The 21,770-nt window shown below is 37.0% G+C and overlaps 3 protein-coding genes across 4 annotated transcripts; 2 read left to right on the top strand and 1 right to left on the bottom strand.

The window, feature by feature from the left end:
• Nucleotides 1-538: 538 nt before the first annotated feature.
• stk3 (serine/threonine kinase 3 (STE20 homolog, yeast)) lies at nt 539-7,960 on the bottom strand. 2 transcript variants are annotated; one of them, XM_028461534.1, is made up of 12 exons: nt 7,787-7,960; nt 6,968-7,048; nt 6,717-6,845; nt 6,495-6,609; nt 6,205-6,369; nt 5,953-6,120; nt 4,982-5,119; nt 4,765-4,890; nt 4,488-4,689; nt 3,752-3,945; nt 2,834-3,017; nt 539-2,672 (listed from the first exon to the last, which is right to left on the bottom strand). In XM_028461534.1, exons 1-11 carry the CDS (start codon nt 7,807-7,809, stop codon nt 2,859-2,861), a joined length of 1,500 nt encoding a protein of 499 aa, XP_028317335.1. In that variant the 5' UTR covers nt 7,810-7,960; the 3' UTR covers nt 539-2,672; nt 2,834-2,858. The 2 variants fall into 2 exon arrangements, with proteins under 2 accessions (XP_028317335.1, XP_028317334.1); XM_028461533.1 differs by having other exon boundaries at nt 692-3,017.
• Nucleotides 7,961-8,191: 231 nt separating this feature from the next.
• polr2k (RNA polymerase II, I and III subunit K) lies at nt 8,192-9,599 on the top strand. The gene is made up of 4 exons (XM_028461535.1): nt 8,192-8,267; nt 8,449-8,517; nt 9,121-9,213; nt 9,370-9,599. The coding sequence occupies exons 2-4, from the start codon at nt 8,457-8,459 to the stop codon at nt 9,390-9,392; spliced, it is 177 nt and encodes a 58-aa protein (XP_028317336.1). The 5' UTR covers nt 8,192-8,267; nt 8,449-8,456; the 3' UTR covers nt 9,393-9,599.
• Nucleotides 9,600-11,069: 1,470 nt separating this feature from the next.
• On the top strand, nt 11,070-20,676 carry spag1a (sperm associated antigen 1a). The gene is made up of 8 exons (XM_028461950.1): nt 11,070-11,511; nt 12,071-12,170; nt 12,678-12,830; nt 14,437-14,594; nt 17,302-17,443; nt 17,639-17,765; nt 17,886-18,023; nt 18,850-20,676. Exons 1-8 carry the CDS (start codon nt 11,160-11,162, stop codon nt 18,853-18,855), a joined length of 1,176 nt encoding a protein of 391 aa, XP_028317751.1. The 5' UTR covers nt 11,070-11,159; the 3' UTR covers nt 18,856-20,676.
• The last annotated feature ends 1,094 nt before the right edge of the window (nt 20,677-21,770 follow it).

The raw sequence follows: 21,770 nt of genomic DNA, 5'->3' as shown, positions 1-21,770 counted from the left end.
TGTAATAAGTTTTCCCACGGTTCCCTTGCATACAGTAAACATCTCATGTATGCACTTAAAAAGTAAAAGACCAAATTGGAACTTAATTTATTTTCCACAAAGGCATCTGTATAATAATAATGATTATTTTTTAAATAAAATAACGCCAATGAATTCAATTCAAAATTTTAAAAAAAATTCTCAGGCTCTTATTATAGATCACTTCATGAACTCTAAAACTGAGAAAAGAACCTCCGTGATGTGATGCGTTGAGATGTTGTCTGGTCAAGTTATTTTTTGTAGTTTCACAATGTCCGTTGAACATTTTAGAACAAAAAAAATAATTTACTCAGTAACGGTTGGGTGTAGAAATCTAACAAATTACTTCTTTAAAAACGTACAAGTAAAATTAGTGATTTAGAAATATACTCAAAAAAGTACAAGTACCCATAAAAGCAACTCTATTAAAGTAACATGAGTACTTATAATCAGTTACTTTCACCTCTGGAGATTAGATAGAGAAAATGAACACACAAAAAAAAAAAAAAAATTCATGATCTCCTATAAGTAACCTTTATTGTTATTCCTTCAAAACATAAAAGGGAAACGCAATAAATTAAGTGGTTTAAACATGAATGCTCACATTCCACTCGACACCTCATGTCATTGCAATGCAGAGAGTAAATAAGGACAAGAAATAATAACATTAGGCTGATTTTAGATTACTGCACACTAAAGCCAATTTTAAAAGATATCAGTCTCCATAACTGTGAATTTTATACAGTAGCTTTTTTTTCTAATCAAAGAGCAAAATTAAAACAAGTCTAAAAAATAACAGTACTTCCTCATGTGATTCCGCTACATAGCAAAAAAAAAAAAAAGTTAAATAAACATGCATAGTCTTTAAACACAGAGGAATCCTGGTCTTGTTTCATGATTGAGAGCAACAAAAATAACTTGTAGATTTGATTGTTTGATAATAACACAAACCCTTGATTTCTGAATGAAACACTATGTGAATAACTAATTAAATGACATTTAGATGGGCAGACCGTAATTATTCACAAGCAGATCCAGAGAAAATTAAAATGATGTTTAGAACTCATCCTGATGTAAAGACGAGATACGTAACAGGCGTAATTCTCAGCAACTGCAAACCACATTCACTCGTAACAGAAACTCAAACACTTCTAGCATTTCACATTAAGACAAGCTGAGTTCATTCAAAAAATTGGACATAACAAAAAAAAGTCAAATTAGCATAATAAAGAAAAATAGCATGTTTATAGAGTCATGGGAAGGGTTTTACAATTATTCAGCAAAACGTGTGCAAAATGTGTGTAGAAACTGCTTTATTTTGTACATTTTATTCAAATGTCTAAAATTCTGTATTTTTTACATGCAAAATAAAACCTGTTAAGTAGATTTAAACAAATTATAGAAATGTAAGTGGTTGCCTTCTGCTGAATAAATTAATACAAAACAGGAGAACTGGGTATAGAAGAGGAATGAATAACTAAAAAATGCAAACACTAGGCTTCCTTATTCAAGAAAAAAATACTATTTTATAGGCTTATTAGGAAATAGCATGTTTGAGTTGATTGTAAAAAAAAAAAAAAAAAAAGAGTAGTTTTGAGTTTAGTTTCAAAGAAATGAACCATCAGTATTGCACAAATATGCACCTTGATACGACTTCATTTTGACAAAAAACAAAACAAGTGATTTGTCCTAAAAAAAAAAAAAAAAAAAATTTCTACAAAAGTACTAAAAAAGTGTTCCTGTGCCTCAAGAAAACACCAAATACGATGAAATGTTGAAAGCATAAATCATCCCCATTTCATTAAAAAGAAGTGCATCATGAATGAAAAATCGACTATAATGCTAAGAAAAGATTATTTTGTTCTCAAAGACATGAAATTAAACTTTGATACAGTGAGCCTTCTCATAATGATCTCATCCACTAGGGTAGGGAGTGTCCTATTAAACCTGAAGTCATATCACCAAGTGTAGTAAACGAAAAGAGAGAAAATGTGAGAGTAGCTGGTAGTGTTGGATGGCTGGTACAAAAGTTGTGGAATGTTTTATTATGGTAACTTTCCATTTTCTTCAATTGAGGAACTTGAACTTCTTCTATAATCCAGAACTGAGGAGTCGTTTGTTGAGTCTTTGACTTGTAAAGCATTAGTGCTGGTTCTGTGTATTAGGAGGCACGAGAACACGTCGTTTGAAACTATCGGCAGTGCGACAAACCAAAACATAAAAAACATGTAGGGGAACAACAAAGACTAACCAATATGTTTGAACGTCTCGTCTCTCCATCCGTTTCACACTTTCCCTGCGGTTTGTTGGTGATTTTGACGGGATTCGATGGATTTCTTATCAGATTGTTGACTTTGTTGTTTGTCTTTAAGGCATTCTTAAACTTCATCATATTCATGGTGATTGTCTTTGGTCATGGATGAACCTTTGTTATACTTCCACACGAGGTTCAGGACTGGATTTACACTGAAGGTTAACAGTCTGAGGAGGAATAACAGTGATCGTCCTCTACATTTCCTCCACTTTTTTTTTTTTGCAATCGTGGAGAAATAGGAATCCTGTTTATGGCTTTCTGGTGCACTGTGGTCGCCGCCTAGTTCTGCTTTTGGTTTCAGTTTTGGCAATCGACTTCACATGAGGAAGACAAACCAAATCTAGAACAAACAAACAAACAAACAGACTGAGTGTGATTTTCCCAGGAGCCTAACAGAAGCAGTGGAGAAAACAAGCCCTTCACTCAGCAGGAGGTGAACATAAGAATGACACAGTTTTCACTTCCCCTGAGTCACTAAATGAGGCTTTGAGAGACCCTGACCAGAGGTGAGGAAGAGGAGCAGCCCTCAGAAGTTCTGTTGTCGTCTCTTCTTAGCATCCATGGCGTCTAGGATGGGCTGCCTCTTGGCAGTGTAGCGCTGTCTCAGCTCCTCAATCTCCCGTTCCATCATGGGGTCCAAGGCACTCAGACGCAACTGTAGCTCCTCAAAATCCAGATTCTTCAGCTGAAAACAATATGAAATGAAACAGAATTCATATTTTATTAAACATCTTCAAACAATGTTTTTCAACCTTATTTGAGTTAAGGTACAAATTCCTAAGACACACCATCAACCAAATCTGTTAAAAAAATAAACTTTGTTGCCAATATTAACAATATACTTTCTGCTCAAAGTGTCTTGAATGAACACAAAGATTATAGTTTTTATGATAGATTCATATTTCTACTTTCTAATAAAAAGTTTAATTAATCTACATAAGTGTTTTTAATACAAATCAAATGAACAGCAGCAAAAAAAAAAATCTATTATGATTTTTCTATATTTATTTGCTGGCAGAAGATGGATAAATTTATTTTTTCTAATAAAAAGTGTAATTAACAATATGCAGTAATTCTTATCAATGTGTCTTGAATACAAATACAAAACGACACATTCAATATGAACAGAACTACAATTGAACTTTATTCTGCTAAATATTGTTTTGTTATATGTTTTTTTTTTAATATTACATAATATATAATTTTATGATTATTATCATTAGTATTAATAATAATAAATACATTTATATGATTTCATTTTGTTCCGTGTTCTCAAACGTTATGAGTGTTAGTTTATAATAATGTTTTTCAGACCAATTAGGTGAAATTGAATAATTTCCCACGGCACACCTGACAATTTCACAGTAGTTGAAAAACCCTGTTCTAACATGAAGCAAGGACAGAGTGATGCACACTCACAAAGTCAAAGTCTCCATCCTGAGGCACCTTCCAGTTGTCAGGGAAGACATTTTTGGAATGGATGTGGTAGCCCGACTGCTCCTGCGGCTGGTTGTGGTTGTAGTTCTCCTGCTTTTGTGCTGCTTTGTTGGAGTCCTGCTTGTCGAAGTAGTCCATGAAGGAGGGCCGTAGTGGCTGCTGGGGTGTGGCGTGTCCTGTGGGCAGGAGATAGAAGTGTCAAGAAAGCAATTATGAAGGAATATTACTTGGAAAGTAACAAAATTTAGCAAAATAAAAAAATGGCGACATGAAGTTCAAAGGTTCGCGAAATAAAACCAAGTAAAAAAGTAATAGAGGAGCACAGCGCACAATGGTATTTAACTGAATATTTCAAGCTGCATTTTGGCAGGAACAAAATACATCTTTCAAAACTTTTATGTTACAGAAATGAGAAACAATAATTTGAAAAAAACAAAACTGTACATTTATTTTCATTATTTGTGAAGCAAAACACTCCCACTCACTGTCTCAGACATTCGTAGTCAAATTGTTTTTCATCAACAAAGATTTGTTACACATTAGTTATTCTTCATTTTTTTTCATATCGTAATGTGAGTATTACGTATCGTGAGTCAACTATTTTGTTACACCCCTAAATATTACTACGGCAAAACCATTTCAGCCAAAGACGAGTCTGTATTAGTGTGAATGTCACATCTCTGAGTGCAACTACGCAGCTAAGCCCTTGTGCACTTACTTCTCATTGAACCCTGATCTTCCTCCTCCTCCTCTTCGTCGCTGTTAATGACCATCGTGCCCAGGTCCGACTCCAGCATGGTGCTGCCGTGCTCGATCATTGTCTGAGCGCCGTCGCTCATGGTGCTCGTGGCCCGCATGGTCCCAGCACCCTCCGAGCCCGACTTCACCATGGTGTGAGAGTCCACCTCCGTCTCCTCCTCCTGCACCACACATGCACACAGGGTTTGTTTCTCATCGCTCACTGACAACTAATCGGGGTGTTTGAGCGTACGTACAGAGTTGTCGTCGTCCTCCTCCAGCTCTCTCTGCTGCTCCTGCTGCCGCTTGGCTTTCATCTCCATGGCCTCAGTGATCAGGTCCCTCAGGATGGTGACGGGCTTGGCCTGGTTGATGAATGGGTGCTGCCATCCACACACACACCAGGTTTTGACATTTCAGTGCAAGAAACAGCAAAAGAAGCACATTTGACTCTGTTCTGGATCCTGCTGATACCTGCAGAAGCTGCGTGGCCGTGGCTCTCTGCTCCGGATTCTTTACCAAACACTTTTTGACAAAGTCTGTGAACTCATCCGACCAGAGCTCGGGCTTCCTGAATGTTGGAGGAGGGTTCGTGGGGATCATGAAGATCGCCTGTATGAACAAAGTGCATTACGTGAGAAATGTGAAAGTAGACTTTTTCAAATAAGTCACATGTGAAAACTAACATTAGCAACAAACCACAGTAAGTAGCCTGACGACAGTAGTAAGTAAGAACACAGTAATGGAGCAAGATTGAGTGTGAACTACGTTTGACCTAAACACTGCTGACTCTGTGAGCCTCTTTCTGCTTGTTTGATCATGCATCCTTGATTAACGTTCCTACACATTTAAAATTTCAACATCTAGACTATTTCCAGACGCCTCGAAAAAATAATTCAAATAATCTGTGATATTTGAGTAAATAGATGTGTATTGTGTAAATAAATGTTTGTATTAATCGTTTGTTCTGACAATGTATGCTATTACGTCACCAGAAGATTACAGCTCTGTAATGTCGCTCTTATAGTGTTTTTTTCCCCCCTTGCATATGATTCACAGCCACTGCCTCCCCCATGTCACATGATTTCACACAAAGTCTGCATTTAACTTAATTCATCCATCCTGGACTTTTCAGCAACCAGTCTTTATATTTGGGATTTATGAGCCAGTCGTCAGATAATTTACATAAACCATTATGAGTTCTGTCATAGATACTGTGTGCTTTCAGCTGCGCTTTACAAAACAAGATCGATCCATTTCTTTCTTTCTTGTTTTGTCTTTTAGAAGTTTATAATTTAATGTTTTAGAAAATATAACAGTCCAAACAGTCTTGAATACATTGATGTTTTTCCATGTTGGTTTCCATTTTCCCTACTTTTCCAGACCTGGAAATGTATGAAATCAAATTCCATACTTTTCCATACAGCAGTAACGTTTATACTCACTCTCATGGGATGGATGTCTGCATACGGAGGTTTTCCTTCAGCCATCTCTATAGACGTGATACCCAACGACCAGATGTCTGCGACGCAGTTATATCCAATCTCCTGGATCACCTCTGGGGCCATCCAGAACGGAGTGCCAATAACAGTGTTTCTCTTCGCCATTGTGTCCTTCAAAGGAAAAAACACACACAGGTATCGTCACTGGGAACTCTGGTTGGATCACAATGCTGCTATCGAAAATAAAATAAATACCGTCAGCTGTCCTGCAACACCAAAGTCTGCCAGTTTGGCGTGACCCTCGGTGTTGAGGAGGATGTTCCCTGCTTTGATGTCTCTGTGAATCTTTCTCATGAAGTGAAGATATTCCAGACCTTTCAGTGTTGATTTCAGGATGGTGGCGATCTCATCCTCTGTGAGCTGAGAGGGGAGAAAACAGCAATCAAAAAAACTTACCGTACTTCCATTTTTCATTCATATTCTTAAAGAAAATGTGCATTCAAAATAATCACACATAAATGTAACTTTATATAGACGACACCCACTGTCTTATTGCGTAGTCTAATGATATCAGAGACAGAGCCGGCTCCGCAGTACTCCATAACAATCCACAGGTCTGTGTTCTTGAAATAGCTGCCATAGTATTTGACAACATAAGGGCTGAGGAGAAAAAAGCAGCAAATTTAATTTCTAAATTAAAGAAAGTGGGAGTGAGGTAAGGTCTTAAAAAAGTTGCACAGATTGGAGTGTTAGATAGTCCCTCCAACCTGTCGCACTGCTGCATGATGGAAATTTCCTTGATGATTTCCTGTAGATCAGACTCCACAGGAACCTGCTTGATGGCCACGACCTGACCCGACTCTTTATGAATGGCTTTGAACACGCTGCCATAGGAACTGAACACACACAAACAACGCAGTTAATTTTTTTTACAGCGTACACTGTGACTGACGGCACTAAAATGCAGATGCTCTACAGGCAAGTCAACTTCAAAATAAAGTAAAGAAAACCTTCTCACCCTTCACCAAGTTTCTCCAGAACATCAAACACTTCCTCTGGTTGTTTGGTCAAACTGTCCTCACTCAGCTTTTTCAGCTTACTGCAAAAAAAAAAAAAAAAGAATACAATCAGGTCTATCCCACCGCACCTGTGTACTACACAAACAATATAAAGGTATTTACAACAATGTATCCAAAACTAAACACATTTCATTCCATCATGACATTCAATATGTGCTTTGTTGTTAATACAAGAAATACCAAAGCACACCTTCAGAGGTCTAGCGAAGCCAGTGCCATCATGACTCATTTCTACTTTAATTAAGAAAACATTTGCTAATGTAAGGCTACATTTAAAATCCTTATTTAAGTACAAATGCATGTACTGTACACGAAAGCCCAGAAAACAAGTTTAAACTATGCTGTTGTAGTTTAGAGGTGAATAAAAAGACTTTAAACTCTATGAAGCTGAAGTTTCTGAGGGAGATAGTGGTGCGATTCAATTGGAGCCCGTTTTAAATGGTGAACAACATCCGGTCAGTTGTCTGATGTAGCTGCAAGATACAAAGGTAATCTAACAAACAACAAAAAACAAAGAAAAAACTGGGTACACTCAACAAATCCGTCCTATACAATTAGTTGAGAGGAAAATAAACTTAACATTACAGTTTTTAATGTCCGTTGTTGGAGGGAGTCAGCCCATAATCACCATTTGAAATAGGCACCGGTTGAAACACAACACTGAAGCTAAATTAGCCTTAGCATTAACTAGCTGGACAGCTGCGTTAGCTCGTTGGTTAATAAGCTGACGGTAGGCTTTTTAAAACATGTTCACAAACCTTTTGGGTGCTGTGGGCTCCATAATGAGATACCTAAAAAACGTAGACCAAAGCCGACTAATAAAAGGATAAAACGGTTAGTGGGCCGATAGTCGAGACGTGGACATTATAGACAGAGACGTTGTTGTCAAAAACTAGAGGCGGTAGCTCGCTGATAGTGACGTGTTGGGCCTTGTTCACAGCGCCCCCTGCAGGCACGGAGGACACAACTTGCCGCCACTCACCGTGAAGTACGTTAAAATGAACAAACTGTGCAATTATATCCAAATATATTTAAAGTTTTAACCTTTAAAAGACGGTTTGTTACCAATCTGCATCACAATACGCATTATTTTGACAACAAGGCAGGGGTCCAATCTAGTGACTGTGGGGCGGTATGGATTTTAAATCCCTCACAATCTACCAGTAAAACAAGAGAAGAAGATGAATGTGTTCTGCGCATGTGCAAACACAAGCGATCCGTGTGGCCGTGAGTGAAAAGGTAAAGTGGATAAAAACATCCCGATAACTTATTTATACATAAAACCTTTAAACTGTCTTGTAATTGGAATCATTTCAACGGAGTTTTGTGGTTTTTGTAACCTGAGTTTTTTTATTCTAGCTATCAGACTCTTAACATTTAGCAGTGTGCGTGCTCAGATGTGACGTTTTCTGTCCTTTAGGATCAAGCATGGACCCACAGAAAGATATACAGCCACCCAAACAGCAGCCCATGATGTACATATGTGGAGGTACAGCACCGTGGTTTGATACTACACTGTTAAAACTATGTTTATGATCAGATAAATGCTAAGATTAAGTGTTACTTTGCGCTTTTTTAACGATGGGCTAATGTATGTTCACTATTCTATTTACACTGGTCAATAATATTTATTAGGCAAACCTTGCTTCCATTGGGTAATGTTGCTTTCAAAACTGTGTTATTACATTTAATATATTTTGTTTTTGTCTACCCCGTTACCCTGAAAAAAGGAGGAAGCGGGTCAGAAAATTGATGAAAACATCCATAGTGGTAAATGATTACTTTTGTCTAGAATGTCCTTAAAATAACCAACTGGAGAAATGTAATCTATTGCCCTTTACGTTCATTCATTAGCCTTTATTTTGTCAGGAGAACCACATTGAGATTAATAATCTTTTTTACAAGTGTGTCCTGGCAGCAGTACATAAAACAAGTTTACAGTGTCAAAATAATACAAAAACGTTCTTAAAATAAAAATAAATAGCCCAGAAGATAAGACATGAAAACAATAAGAAGTACAACCAAATTAATTGTCGTAATTTCTTCAAAGGATTAAAGAAAAACAACATTTTATTTTGTACTTTTCTTCCAGAATGCCACACTGAAAATGAAATCAAAGCACGTGATCCCATCAGATGCAGAGAGTGTGGGTACAGGATCATGTACAAGAAGAGGACAAAGAGATGTATCCTCTGCTCACACTGAATGTGCAATAATATTGTTAGTGAGGGGGGTATAAATATAAAATAAAATAAATACATGATTGTTTTCTGGCAGGGGGTATTATAAAACCATGGATCTACAGATAAAAAACAAAAATTCCTTGATTCCAAAATGTCAGTGGTTGTCTTTGATGCCAGATGAAGAAGTCCGCAGCCACACCTTTCTTTATTGTCATTTTTGTAGCGTTAAACTTTGTGTATTAAAGTGACCTGATGACCCAGCTGAGGATTCCTAACTTGTTTTTCTTCTCAGCTCAAAACATGGAATCAAAGTGATGCCTGTTCAATTCAAATGACTGCTCTGATATTTGTTACAATAAACTTTTATTGTTGCTCGTTTGGAATTTGACTATGTTTAGTGTATGTTGTTTCAGATCATTTGCAGGGGTGTGTGGGTATGTGGGTATGGTATGGTATGTGGGCTTGTAACCGGAGGGTTGCCAGTTCCAATCCACTGTGGGACCTTGAGCAATTGCTTTCGGGATGTTCTTGAAAAAAGATTCTTGACATCAATAAGACTCTTGTGGGTATATAAAGGCTTAAAAAATTAAAATAATTTGTGACCGCTGAAAAGCATTTACGATAAATTTTAATATAACAACAGTATTTTGTTTTGTTTTTTGCATAGTCGTGTGGATTTTTTGGTGAGTATTTAGTAAGTTATTTTAATTATTGAGTTGTTTGCATAGCAGAATTATGAATATGGAAAGACATAGCCAGTGGGGTAAAACAAATTGTTCCTGATACAAAGACAAGGAAGACGGGTTATATTATCTTGTTGATGCAAAATTGGCAAATTATTGCCGAGGTAGAATAAACTTACAAAGTTTTACATTTTTGACCAGAGCCAGCCGAGAATAAAAGAAAAACTTATAAAATAACGTGTATTTCTTTTGAAAGCAGACTTTATGCTCCTAAACAAGGCAAATATGTAGGTTTGTTTCAAGTGTGAATGAAAATTTGTTTAGCAGACTTCCTAAAATGGTTTTGTTCAAACTCAAAGGCTATTTAGTGATGCTTTTAGCATAGCCTAAACTAAATATATTATAATAATGCACTTGATTATAAAGTGCTTTTCTGAGCACTTGATGACACTTTACAGAAATGTTATAAAGCACAATGAAATAATGCAATAACAATAATTCAAAACTCTTTATTACACATTTTTGGCACTCAATTAGCAAAGATTTAAAAAACAGGATGAAGGATAAACAAAGAAAGTAAATAACAGTAGCAATGATAGTAATAGTAGGAATAATAGCAACAATAGTATTAAAGCAGAGCAATAGAAATTGGATACCCATGAAATAAAAAAAGGGGTCACACAAAAAAAGTATTTACAATTTATGCATGTATACAGATACACACACACATACATACCTGTAGATACACGTATGAATGAAGTAAATGAAATTAACAAAAAAAAAATTAAAAGTAAATAATTAAAATACACAGAATCAAACTAAACAGCATATTTGAACTAAAAATAAGTAGACAAAATGAAATTACATAATTAAAATAATCATTAATTAAATAAAATACAATTTGTGTAAAACACAACAAACGAAAGCAGCAAAAATGTAAATTAATCTGTGAAGTTACATCAGAGGATTAATTGTGAATTTGAAACCTATGGTTCTAAGTTTAATGTTTATGGTAGAGTTAAATACACACATTTCATATTAATGTATCTTTTTGAATTAAAGAGCTCTGTTGTTTTAGAGCTGACCTCAGCACTTTGTCCTGATTGAAGCTGTTGTAATCCAACTGCGTAGTATAGAGAATAATAGGACACGCCCCTGTCGTGACGTCAGTGGAAAGGTGTGTCCTGCAGAAATCCCCGCTCTGAGGAAGAAGAGGAGAAAGAGGAAGAAGACGGAGCCGGAGTCACTGCGCAGGGAGTGCGGCAATGGGTAACGCTCAGGAGAAACCTCCGGGCAGCAGAGGAGGGCCGGCGGGTTCGGACAGGACCACAACCGGGAGAGGAGCTCCGCGGAAGCCCGGGACTCACGGAGAACCAGAGAAGAGTGTGTCCAACGGGACTCGGAGGGAGCAGAACCCCGCTGCTGGAGGAGGAGGAGGAGGACACGGTCAGCCGGAGTGTCCGAGGGAGGAGCGGGCTGACCTGGACGCCCCGGCCGGGCTCCTGCCTCCTCACCTGGCCCGATTAAAGAATGACGGGAACCGGCTTTTCAAACACGGGCAGTTCGGTGCCGCCCTGGAGCAGTACAGCCGGGCCATAGCGGGCTGTGCGGAGGCAGGTGGGAAACCCAACAGTCGCTTCACTTTACACACGAACATTGAGGGAACCGCAGCATCAGAGTCAGACTAGCATCACAGCAGAGGATTCACCATGAGAAACAGTGATTATATATGTATTATTGATTAATACAGATTAACCTTCGATAGGCTGTAGTGAAATTTGACCAATATCATGAATTATCAGGACATTTAGATTGGATGAAGTGTTTCCTGGTCTGAAAAGAAGAATACTACTATATATAAAGCTGCTCTGAAGTCCTTTAGAATAGAATAAATGCTTTTATTGCCATTACAGACAAGGTACAACACATTTCAGAGACAACTCTTGTGGTGCAAGATACAGAGAAAAATAAAAAGAAAGATAAGTGTATTTACAAGGGGAGCCACTAAGACCATAAATAAATAACAACGAGGATAAATATACTGCACAGTTACATGTCAGATATGTACACAGTAGATCACCTGGTTGTTGTTGTTGTTGTGATTAAAGAAGACAGAAATCTCTGCCTAAGATGCAGTTTTTTTGGGGGTTTTTTTTTAAACGTTTGTCTCATTCAGGTGTGGACAGTCCAGAAGATCTGAGCATCCTCTACTCTAACAGAGCGGCCTGTTACCTGAAGGACGGAAACAGCTCGGACTGCATAGATGACTGCACCAAGTGCGTATTTGCATTAAATTGCACAACCACGACATGTGAACGAAGCCTAGAAAGTATAAGCATCTCATCTGGAAATAATTCTGTATTTGTTATCCTTTGTGTGTGTGTGTGTTTCGGTCTATCATGCATGCAAAGCCCTTACCGTCATGTCTTTGTACTGGGAACTCTTTATGTAGGTTTTTTTTTAATATATATATATATATATATATATATATATAAACATGAGGAAAATAAGTTAACTTTACAGTACGAGTAGAGAATGGATGGGTCTGATTTGGTAGAAATTTACAAGGAAGGAATTATGACTTCATGGAACACAACAGGCTGAAACTAATCTCTCACCTCAGTCTTTCCCTGAAATCCTTTGTTGTGTTACAACAGTGTTTCATGTTGGTACACAGTTGTTTTTTTTTTTCATATTTGTAAAGAACTTCAGATTGACCCACCTGCAAGTCGGGCGCTCACTACTGCAGACGGTTTGATCCTGAGTCTCTCTGATCCTCTTAGAGCTCTGGAGCTGCAGCCGTTCTCCCTGAAGCCCCTTCTACGCAGAGCGATGGCCTATGAGTCACTGGAGCGCTACAAGAAGGCTTACGTGGATTATAAGACGGTCCTGCAGATCGACACCGGCGTGCAGGCGGCGCACGACAGCGTCCACAGGTCAGCACGGACAATCTCCGGGTCTGGATACATAAATGCATTGTATCTTTTGTTCAACCAAACACTTGATGTGAATGTTTTACTTGTTAACCATCTCCTGAAATCAGCACCTTGGAGAGAGATCATCACCGATGGATCTTTAGTAACCCAGTAATCTGCACACACAACAGAATGAATAGACTTTTTTTTTTTTCTAACTCGTATCAAACTGTCCACACGTGTTTTTAAATATTCTCACTTTTGCCATCGGAATCAATTTGCTGGTTCAAACAGAATAATGTGAAATATGGTTTATCACCCAGTTTTACTGACATTTTTACACCTTTAAACCAGTGTTCTGTTTTCAAAAACCTGTTTTCATTGTATGGCATTGGCATAATACAATGTCACCTGCCTCTGTGTTATTAAACAAACAGTCATCCTCATAAGGGCTAATAGTAACTCAACTCACCTGCTCTTTGGTAGCATTTTGATATTTCTTCTGTTTTACAAGTAAGCGTGTTTGGTTTGTCAAAACAAGAATTACCAAGAAAGTAAAAAAACTAAATAAAAACAAGAAACTTTAATTTATTTTATTCTGTAACTAAGATGATTTCATAAATCAAACATTGTAAACAATGCCTTGACATCCACCGGTTGATATTTTAAACTTAAGGCACTTGTGTCACATCTAAAGCCCATGAGACAGATCCGGTCTGTCAAAACATCCATTCCTGATGTAAAAATGACAGGGAAAACTATTTCATTAAAACTGCACATATTAATCAACATCTCTGCTTTTAAAGTATTTAGTTCAACAGCAAAAATCTGAACTTTAATCGACAGACTTTTGTTCATTGTTGAACGTCGGAGCCAGGGTTGGGGTCAATTACGTTTTTTCAATTGCAATTATGTTGACAGGCATTTTTTACAATTACAATAAAAATTACAATTATTATTTCCCCCTGAAAGTCATTATAATTACATTCTCAGTTACAATTAATCACAATTAACAAATAAGCGCACAATACTCACAATTTCACTTGTGTTAGCTTTCTGTTAGCATCTCTTATGATATGAGGTGAGTTTTGACCCATGTCTTAAATCAGCTGTAAAATATGCTAAAATATAGTATGTATCATTTAGTTTGTTTCTCATCTCTTGGTCAAATCGTTAGGCTTCCTAATCAATTAAAATATTGATATTATAACTTTTGGTGTCGCTATCTGAGCCTTTTTTCTCTCAGTATACCACTAGATTAAAAACTTTTTTTTTAATGGTAAAATGATCCTCAAGAGAACTGACAGGTAGTGGAGAAGGTTGATATGAAACACATTTTAAATAATTGTTAACTATACATGTGTAAGCCATAGAACTGGAACATTGTTTCCCATTTTTGCGTTTAATTGAATTGTAATTGACAGATTTTATAGAATTCCCATGCCAATTACAACAGTAACACATTTTTCAATTATAATTGCAATTATAATAACGTCATAATTGTAATTAATTGCCAATGACGCGATTACAATTGTAATTGACCCCAACCGTGGTCCGAGGCATACATACAAGTCCTGTGATCCTGTGATACTGAGGATTTGCTTTCTTTCTGGTCTCCTTGTGTCAGAATCACAAAGATGCTAATAGAGCAGGACGGGCCTGACTGGAGGGAGAAGCTCCCAGACATCCCCGCCGTTCCTCTGTCCATCCAGCAGCAGCACCGAGAGAAACCCGTCAACATCGAGCTGGCTCAGGCCCGAGCTGCCAGAGCGGCACTGGACGAAGGTGAGTGACGGGAAAACCTGCAGCGCATCAATGACCTTGTGCCACAAGGCTCTGAAAATGGCATCCTAAAGAAAGGAAAATGCATCTTCTATTCTCTCTTCATCAAATCAGGAAAACATCAGACTAGGCCGGGGCAATATATCGAGATTCCAAATATTTTGAGTTTTCTATTTTGGTGATATAGAAAATTTCAATATCGTCTATATCAATATATTATTTTGGTATACAAATACTCTGGTGCTTTCGCTACTTCTCAGAACAGCATGAAAAGCACAGTTTGATGGATCACTGAGTGCGTCCTAACACAGACCTTCCCCTAAACAAGCCACACTCTAGAACTCACTCACACGTGCTGTCCCTAACAGGAGAAGAAGCCAAAAGTGGCACATTTTGTGCAGCTGCTAATAAATAAATATGCCTTTGCAAATTTATACTAGAATTATCTTTCTGGTAAGACTTTATTGAGTTAAAAATATCAAGATGTAAATCGTATATCGCCATTTTGAGAACAAATATTGAGATATGAGTATTGCCCAGCCCTACATCTGACACTGACTAAACACAACAGCCTGAATTGTGATAAATGTAAAGTTTAAAAATGTATTTTGGTTCAACTTGGCCCAGGTTTACGTTTTCCTCTTCCTGTGACACAGAGCGCAGCATTGCAACAAAATAGAATCTAACACGAATCACAAAGTATTTCTTTTACATCCTCAATAAATCTTGTGCCTAATGGGTTTTTTCCTCTCCTTGTCAGAGCAGTTTGTAAGTTTTAGTATTCGCCACTGAGGGTATAAGAAAAAATAGATTCAGCGATATTTCACTTTTCAAAAAATGTCTAAAACATTTAATTGTGCCAACACATGCAAAGCACTTAAACACCCAGTCACTAGGTGTCAGTGAACCACATCAGACCTTATTAATCTACCTCACTCCTCAATGCATTTTAGCTTTGGTAGTTGATTTTTTATAAAACATACTTGACACTCTCAGATGTGTGCGGTTACTGAAGAATTTAAGAACTGAACAGAATCAGAATCTGTTGTAGAAGCAAAAGGTAAACTTTTTTGATAAATTAAATTTGAGTTTGATAAACATATCACTTGTTTTTAATATTGGTACTTGAATTACAGTTAGTTACCATCTACTTGTAAATAATTAGTATTTCATTTTGTACGTGTAAAGGTAACATTTGTAATTATTGATATTGTGATATATCATGATGTATATCGTATTGTTTAGTATCAGGATATATCTTATCGTCACATGCAAATTGTGAATCGTATCGTCATATTCATAGCAATGCACAACCCTATTCGTCACTGATGGAGAGCTAAAGCAGCAGCACAAGTCAGTCCGTGAGACTGAGCGAGTGCTGAGCAGCTGAATCCACTCCTCAGTGCGCGTGTGCGTGTGTGTGCGCGCAGTGCCTGTCTGTGTGGACCTTTCAATAATGCAGAAGGAAGCCGACCCACACACAGTGTAAAGCTCTGCCGTAATGGAACAGTCCCGCTCAGGTTTCCTCTCTGTTTCAGCCGCTCACACAGACCATTGATAGATACTGTATACCGTAGTTGGATTTAAAGGGCTGAGCTGTGACACAAACAAAACCATTCCCTTTAAACGTTTGCATCATAAAGAATTACAAACGTTGGCACCGATGTGCACTGAGCCGTACAGTATGTACATACGCCATTAATGAGTTCAGTTTGTATGTACATAAACAGTGAATGAGTTCAGTATGTGGTCTGTTTAGGCAATCCTGGAATAGCAGCTGCTGTTGCTGGGGAAACTGACTGGATGAACCAGTTTCATCAGTGTTTATCTTTGTGTGATTACTGGTGAAACCCCATTTCCCCACATGGGTTTTAATGCTTTAAACCAAAAAAACATTAAAGATTTGTAGAAAGAAGTCTTAAAAGATTTGAAAAACTGCTCAATATTTACCTGCACAGATTAAGCTGGGACAGACTTGACACTGTGGGTCTGTTTCAATATGATGAAATACATCTGAAACCTGTTAATTCTATTTCTCCTGATGTGGAAATGTACAGTGAAATGTTACAACACCATGGGTTTTAGGGAAGTACTTTTTAGAGATCAAGCTGTAATCTCGGCTTTGTCTTGTTTGATTAATTTGTCTTTACGGCACAAATGAAAAGCTAAATATGTTTGAGGGTTGGAATTTTCCAAGAAGACACTGTGAGAGCAAGAAACTATTATATTATATTATTTACTGTATAACTTTTAGCTAATTTCACTGTCATAGGACTCACGTTAGTTGTACCATTACAACCACTACAAGCCACAAGGAGATTTTGCTATTTTAGACTTTGTGTTTTCAGTAGCTTTTTATTTACCCAAAGGTAATGAAGTAAAACTGGTAACAGTTTGTGTTCTGTTCAAACATTAAAGACAAAAATGTCATAAGTGGAGGATTGTTGCTTTATTAATTTTTCTGTTATTTTTGTGTATGTTTGTGGTCGTTAATTTGGGGCTGCACAAAAATAAACAGAGGGCCGCACGTCGTCCCACGGACCACCAGTTGCCTAAAGTTTGTTTTAGATGCTACCCTGGTCCACCATAACTGCTTGGTGTCAGGCTTTGTGTAGAGATGCACTGTACAGGAACTGTTCAGTCCCTATTGTATTTACTCTACTCAAGTTTGTGTTGAATTCTCTTAAATTTCTATTTCTTATGTTGACAGCCAGACGAAAAGAAGCTCGCTTTACTTTACTGAAGCAGGAAGGAAACACTTTGGTGAAGAAAGGCCTTTTTCAGGAAGCTCTTGAGAAATACACTGAATGTCTTACACTGAAACCTGACGAGTGTGCCGTCTACACAAACAGGTACTACACACACACAGACACATACAAACATGGATGAGCCCAGTCTCTGAGATATGTCGGGTGTTTGGATACCTAGTCACAGAAACATGTGGACCCTGATTTTTGTCCTGTATTTGATCAGCAGAGGTAATGTGAGCTCGATCACCCACACTAATGGCGAGTCCTCTCCTCTCTGATCCCTTTGCTTCCAATCAGATCCATCTGTCTCCTCAGACTGAATCGCTTTGAAGAGGCCAAACAGGACTGCGACGCTGCGCTGCAGCTGGAGCCGAACAACAAGAAAGCCTTCTACAGACGAGCCCTGGCCTTTAAAGGTCTACAGGTGGCCGACCCACACGCTGCTGCGAGCTAATGTTCTAACGTGGGATCAGAGGGCTTTGTGCACTGGGTTTCTTTTCCAGCCACCTTTTGATTTTTTTTTCTCCTTGTGATCACTGCTCAGGACTACCTGTCAGCCAGCAGTGACCTGCAGGAGGTCCTCCAGCTGGACCCCAAAGTCCAGGAAGCCGAGCAGGAGCTGGAGGAAGTCACCGCTCTGCTGAGAAAGAGTCTGCTGAGTGGCGCCGCACAAACAGGGAGGGTAAGAATTACCTCAACCAAATCTAAGACTTCCTTGCTACTTCTTTTAAGCTTCCATTACTGTGTAATGATGTGACTTCATTAAGTAAATGAATGTAAACAGCTCAAATAAACTAAACTAAGAGTTACACTTTACTCAATGTTTTTAAGTGTTACTAAAGTGTTATTTTAACCAGACTACTCCAAAAGTGCCAAATACACTCATTGTTACTGGATAACAACATTGTTTAGATATACTGTAACATATTTGATGGCAATTCTAGCAAGATTCTTTGTCTTTTTTTAAAAATAAAATGTTAAGATTTAATTTATTTATTTAATACTTCAAAAAATAAAACTCATGTACCCTCAGATTACAAGTACTTTATCGCCATCTTTTCCAGTATTTTCAAAATGTTGTTTCCTATTATTTTCTATGCAAATGAATCTGATATATATATATATATAATACCTTTATTTATATAGCGCTTTTCATATATAAACTTTAATATAATATCATATAAATTACTTGAAAAGGGATAAAGTACATGTACTCTGAGTGTACTTGAGTTTAATTTGATATTTAATATTTGACCGAATAATGTATTCACTAGGCCAGTCAACCCTACTTTAATCATTACTGTAATTACTTGGCTATTAAATAGCTTTGGGACATTTTATTCTGTCAACAGGATTAATAAATACTCCTTTATATCAGTAGGTGGCAGCATTTAGCACATAAATATGCCCAGAACTTCCTCACTAAAGGGAGGAAAACACGTTCTTGTTTCTGATCTGACTTGGTTTTATTGATAAATAATGAACTGACTCCATCCAATCATCTCCAGGTGTGACGGCTAATGGCTGCGATTATGTGACGCACTATGGAAAGGAAGCCACTGGTTACTGTAAGGAGACAATGTCACCAGTTCATGATCTCCATCCGTCCGCAGCGTGTGCAAACCACACAATAACTCCAGACTTTTGTACTGGGGATCTTGAAGTCTAGAAAAAAAAACAGGTCCTGCTTGCACTATAACTGTAAACCCAGATCCATGCGTCAGGCTGTGTCCTGCGCACAAGCGCTGGGAGGATCTACGTAAAATGAGTGCCTTATACTGAATCTGCTACAATGGGTAGGAAATATGCCAAATCTACTTTGGTTTGTTTTTATTTGGTTTCCGTTGATTCAAGACACTTAAAAAAACAAACGAAAATTAGACTCTGGGTTACACTAGTTTTGTTATGGTACAAACTAATGCAATATTTTGTTTACACAGGAGAGTGAAAAACATACTAGCGACTGTTACTGCTTTAAAACAGAATGTAAACATGAAGAAATGGATTAAAATACTCTTTTTTTGTGGCAATGTTGCCTTTTGGGCTTTTTGCGAGAAATCTAACAGATAATTGTATCCACCAGTTTTCTGTTTTTTTTTTTGTTTAAATATACCCTGAATCGCTTCATACGATTTTATAATCTATAGATCATTAGCTCAGCATTTAACAGCTTACCCTCTGGTAAAGTGCCAGAATTGTCCCAGGATTTCATTATTTTATTCAAAAATAACCTTGGCCACATGGATCTGAAATATTGGAAAAAAAGTGTGAATACATCCGAGCACAGGTTTAAATATAAAAACTCAAGATCTTCAAAGTACTGACATACATCAATAGTTCTCTTTTTTTTTTTTACTTTTATTTGCAATTGACAATAAAACTGCATAACACTAAACCAAAGCTCAACTAACATAAGGTTAAGTCTCTGATTTTGCAGCTTTGCTTAAGTCGGTTCAACCAATCCTGACTTTATTTAATCTGAGTTATCGTGAGTTTGAGAATTAATGATAAACTACTTTCAGTGGGGCTTCAATATTCCACTGTGGCTGGCTGAGGAATGCCTTCAGTTTGTAGCTAAAGGAGAGATTTTATACTTGTGGCCGCTAGGGGGCGGGAAAGTGCTTCCAAAATAAACCTTGGTATTGGTTGGGAATTCGCTGACGTCATTAATGGAAACTAATAGAACACGTAAAATAACTGTAATAGGCAAATTTGATTTATAAAGCCTCAGATGCCTTTTAACAGTCACTATCATGTTTTAACTATTCAAATTAATCAACGTCCTGTTTAGTTTTAGCAAATATTCTTTGTTTTAATTTATTTTAATGCTGAACAATTCAATATTTGAGAAAATATTTAAATAATATGCAAAACAATAACACTAAATAAATACAAATGATGTGATATACTTAAGCCTACATGAAAAGTTCAACCAACTGTTGTTTTGTGATTTAGCTTTGTCAAACCAATCCCAGGTTTTTAGATAAATGTCTGTATTAAAATGAGTTGGAATAAAATCAGGATAATGTATTTACACAATTATTCACACCCCTCACCCTGATTCTGTTAGTTTAGAATGTAAATTATTATTTTTCTATGATGTTCATTGTGGCTCTCAGGTCTAATCTGAATTGCAACCATGGCAACAGTGTGTCCTTTTCTGTCAATGCATGTAATTTAACCCGATCAAGCTTTATTTAGCCTGAGATCTCAACCAGACTCAAACATTCATATGGAATATGTAATATACACAACACATACAACACAAATGTCCCATTATTACCCCCAAACACACATCTTCGTCAGAGCCCTTAATTTAACTTTATATGAACGCACTTGTTGTATTTTGTAGCTTCACACTAAAATTACATTTTTTGTAAAAGTGCACTTCCACCACTTATTTTTTTGTGCACCTTATGTCACAATATACATTATATGTTAATACAATAAAATGTGTATATTTTGTTTTAATTCAATAAATTATAAATTGATACCATCAATTGAAGGAGCTATGTGAGATCTATTATTAAGTAGTCTTTTGCCCAATAATTTCCTCACTTTTCACATCTTAAATAACAAATCTCCCACTTTATGTTTTAGTGTCAATGTTTAATTACACTTGATGAAATATGGTCTAAAAGTCCTTGGAGCCCACTTCCACTGCAGGAAGCGATAATAATCCAATCTTGCATAAACAACTTCTGGGGAGAAAAAAAAATCATATCTGAGAAAATGCAAAGCGTCGCACGTATTTATAGCACAACATGCCACAGCTTTTACTTTTGTTTTGATGTGTCAGTATTAGAAACAGTTTTTCTCTTCTGTTTATGTTTTTACTTACAAGGCATTAAGGAAAGATGAAGAACAGTCGTTGGAACGTTTGGATTGCTTTGTGGAATGTAAAAAGCATGTACTGTATGTAAATTAACTGAGTGCATATTTAAATAAAGAACATGACTTGATATTTGTTTATGGTTAATTCATTTCAACACATTTAATCTTTTTTTGTTCTGATCTGGCCATTTAGAGCATCCAATTCGGGCTGCATGAGACAGTAAAAATGATAGAGATAACATGAAATATTGTGTAAATTACCAATCAATCAAGTTGTAGATATCTCAAATTCACCAATTTAATGAAACTCTGCAATATTTTTAGGGGCTTGCAGTTTTCCTTTGTTTATATCACAAGAATGCAGTCATTCTTAAATGCAAATTGTGGAAAGAACTCAATTTTTTCAGAAATCTTGCAATTTCTTACAAACAATTCCTCTAAATTACACAAATTTGTTACAAAATCAAGAAATTTTGACGTGAAGATCCAGCAGGGACTGATATTAAAATCTTGGGCACATTTGATGTTAAAATAGTTCTTTTTCCCCACTTGAGAATCGATCAAACTGGTCCGTATTTGGCCCCTGAACTAAAAT

Source organism: Gouania willdenowi, chromosome 11, assembly GCF_900634775.1.
Source record: "Gouania willdenowi chromosome 11, fGouWil2.1, whole genome shotgun sequence".
Taxonomy (NCBI): Eukaryota; Metazoa; Chordata; class Actinopteri; order Blenniiformes; family Gobiesocidae; genus Gouania; species Gouania willdenowi.
Note: the sequence above shows the minus strand (reverse complement) of the source record. Positions and strands in the feature narration are given on the sequence as shown.

Excerpts from the sequence above, each read along its gene's own strand:
- polr2k (XM_028461535.1), top strand. The coding sequence starts at position 8,457 with ATGGACCCACAGAAAGATATACAGCCACCCAAACAGCAGCCCATGATG. Across the intron at positions 8,518-9,120 it reads CATGATGTACATATGTGGAG|AATGCCACACTGAAAATGAA; the intron begins GTACAGCACCGT and ends CTTTTCTTCCAG. Across the intron at positions 9,214-9,369 it reads CAAGAAGAGGACAAAGAGAT|TGGTTGTCTTTGATGCCAGA; the intron begins GTATCCTCTGCT and ends CCAAAATGTCAG.
- spag1a (XM_028461950.1), top strand. The coding sequence starts at position 11,160 with ATGGGTAACGCTCAGGAGAAACCTCCGGGCAGCAGAGGAGGGCCGGCG. Across the intron at positions 11,512-12,070 it reads AGCGGGCTGTGCGGAGGCAG|GTGTGGACAGTCCAGAAGAT; the intron begins GTGGGAAACCCA and ends TGTCTCATTCAG. Across the intron at positions 12,831-14,436 it reads GCGCACGACAGCGTCCACAG|AATCACAAAGATGCTAATAG; the intron begins GTCAGCACGGAC and ends TCCTTGTGTCAG.
- stk3 (XM_028461534.1), bottom strand. The coding sequence starts at position 7,809 with ATGGAGCCCACAGCACCCAAAAG. Across the intron at positions 7,049-7,786 it reads GAGCCCACAGCACCCAAAAG|TAAGCTGAAAAAGCTGAGTG; the intron begins GTTTGTGAACAT and ends TTTTTTTTGCAG. Across the intron at positions 4,690-4,764 it reads AGGAGGACGACGACAACTCT|GAGGAGGAGACGGAGGTGGA; the intron begins GTACGTACGCTC and ends TGTGTGGTGCAG.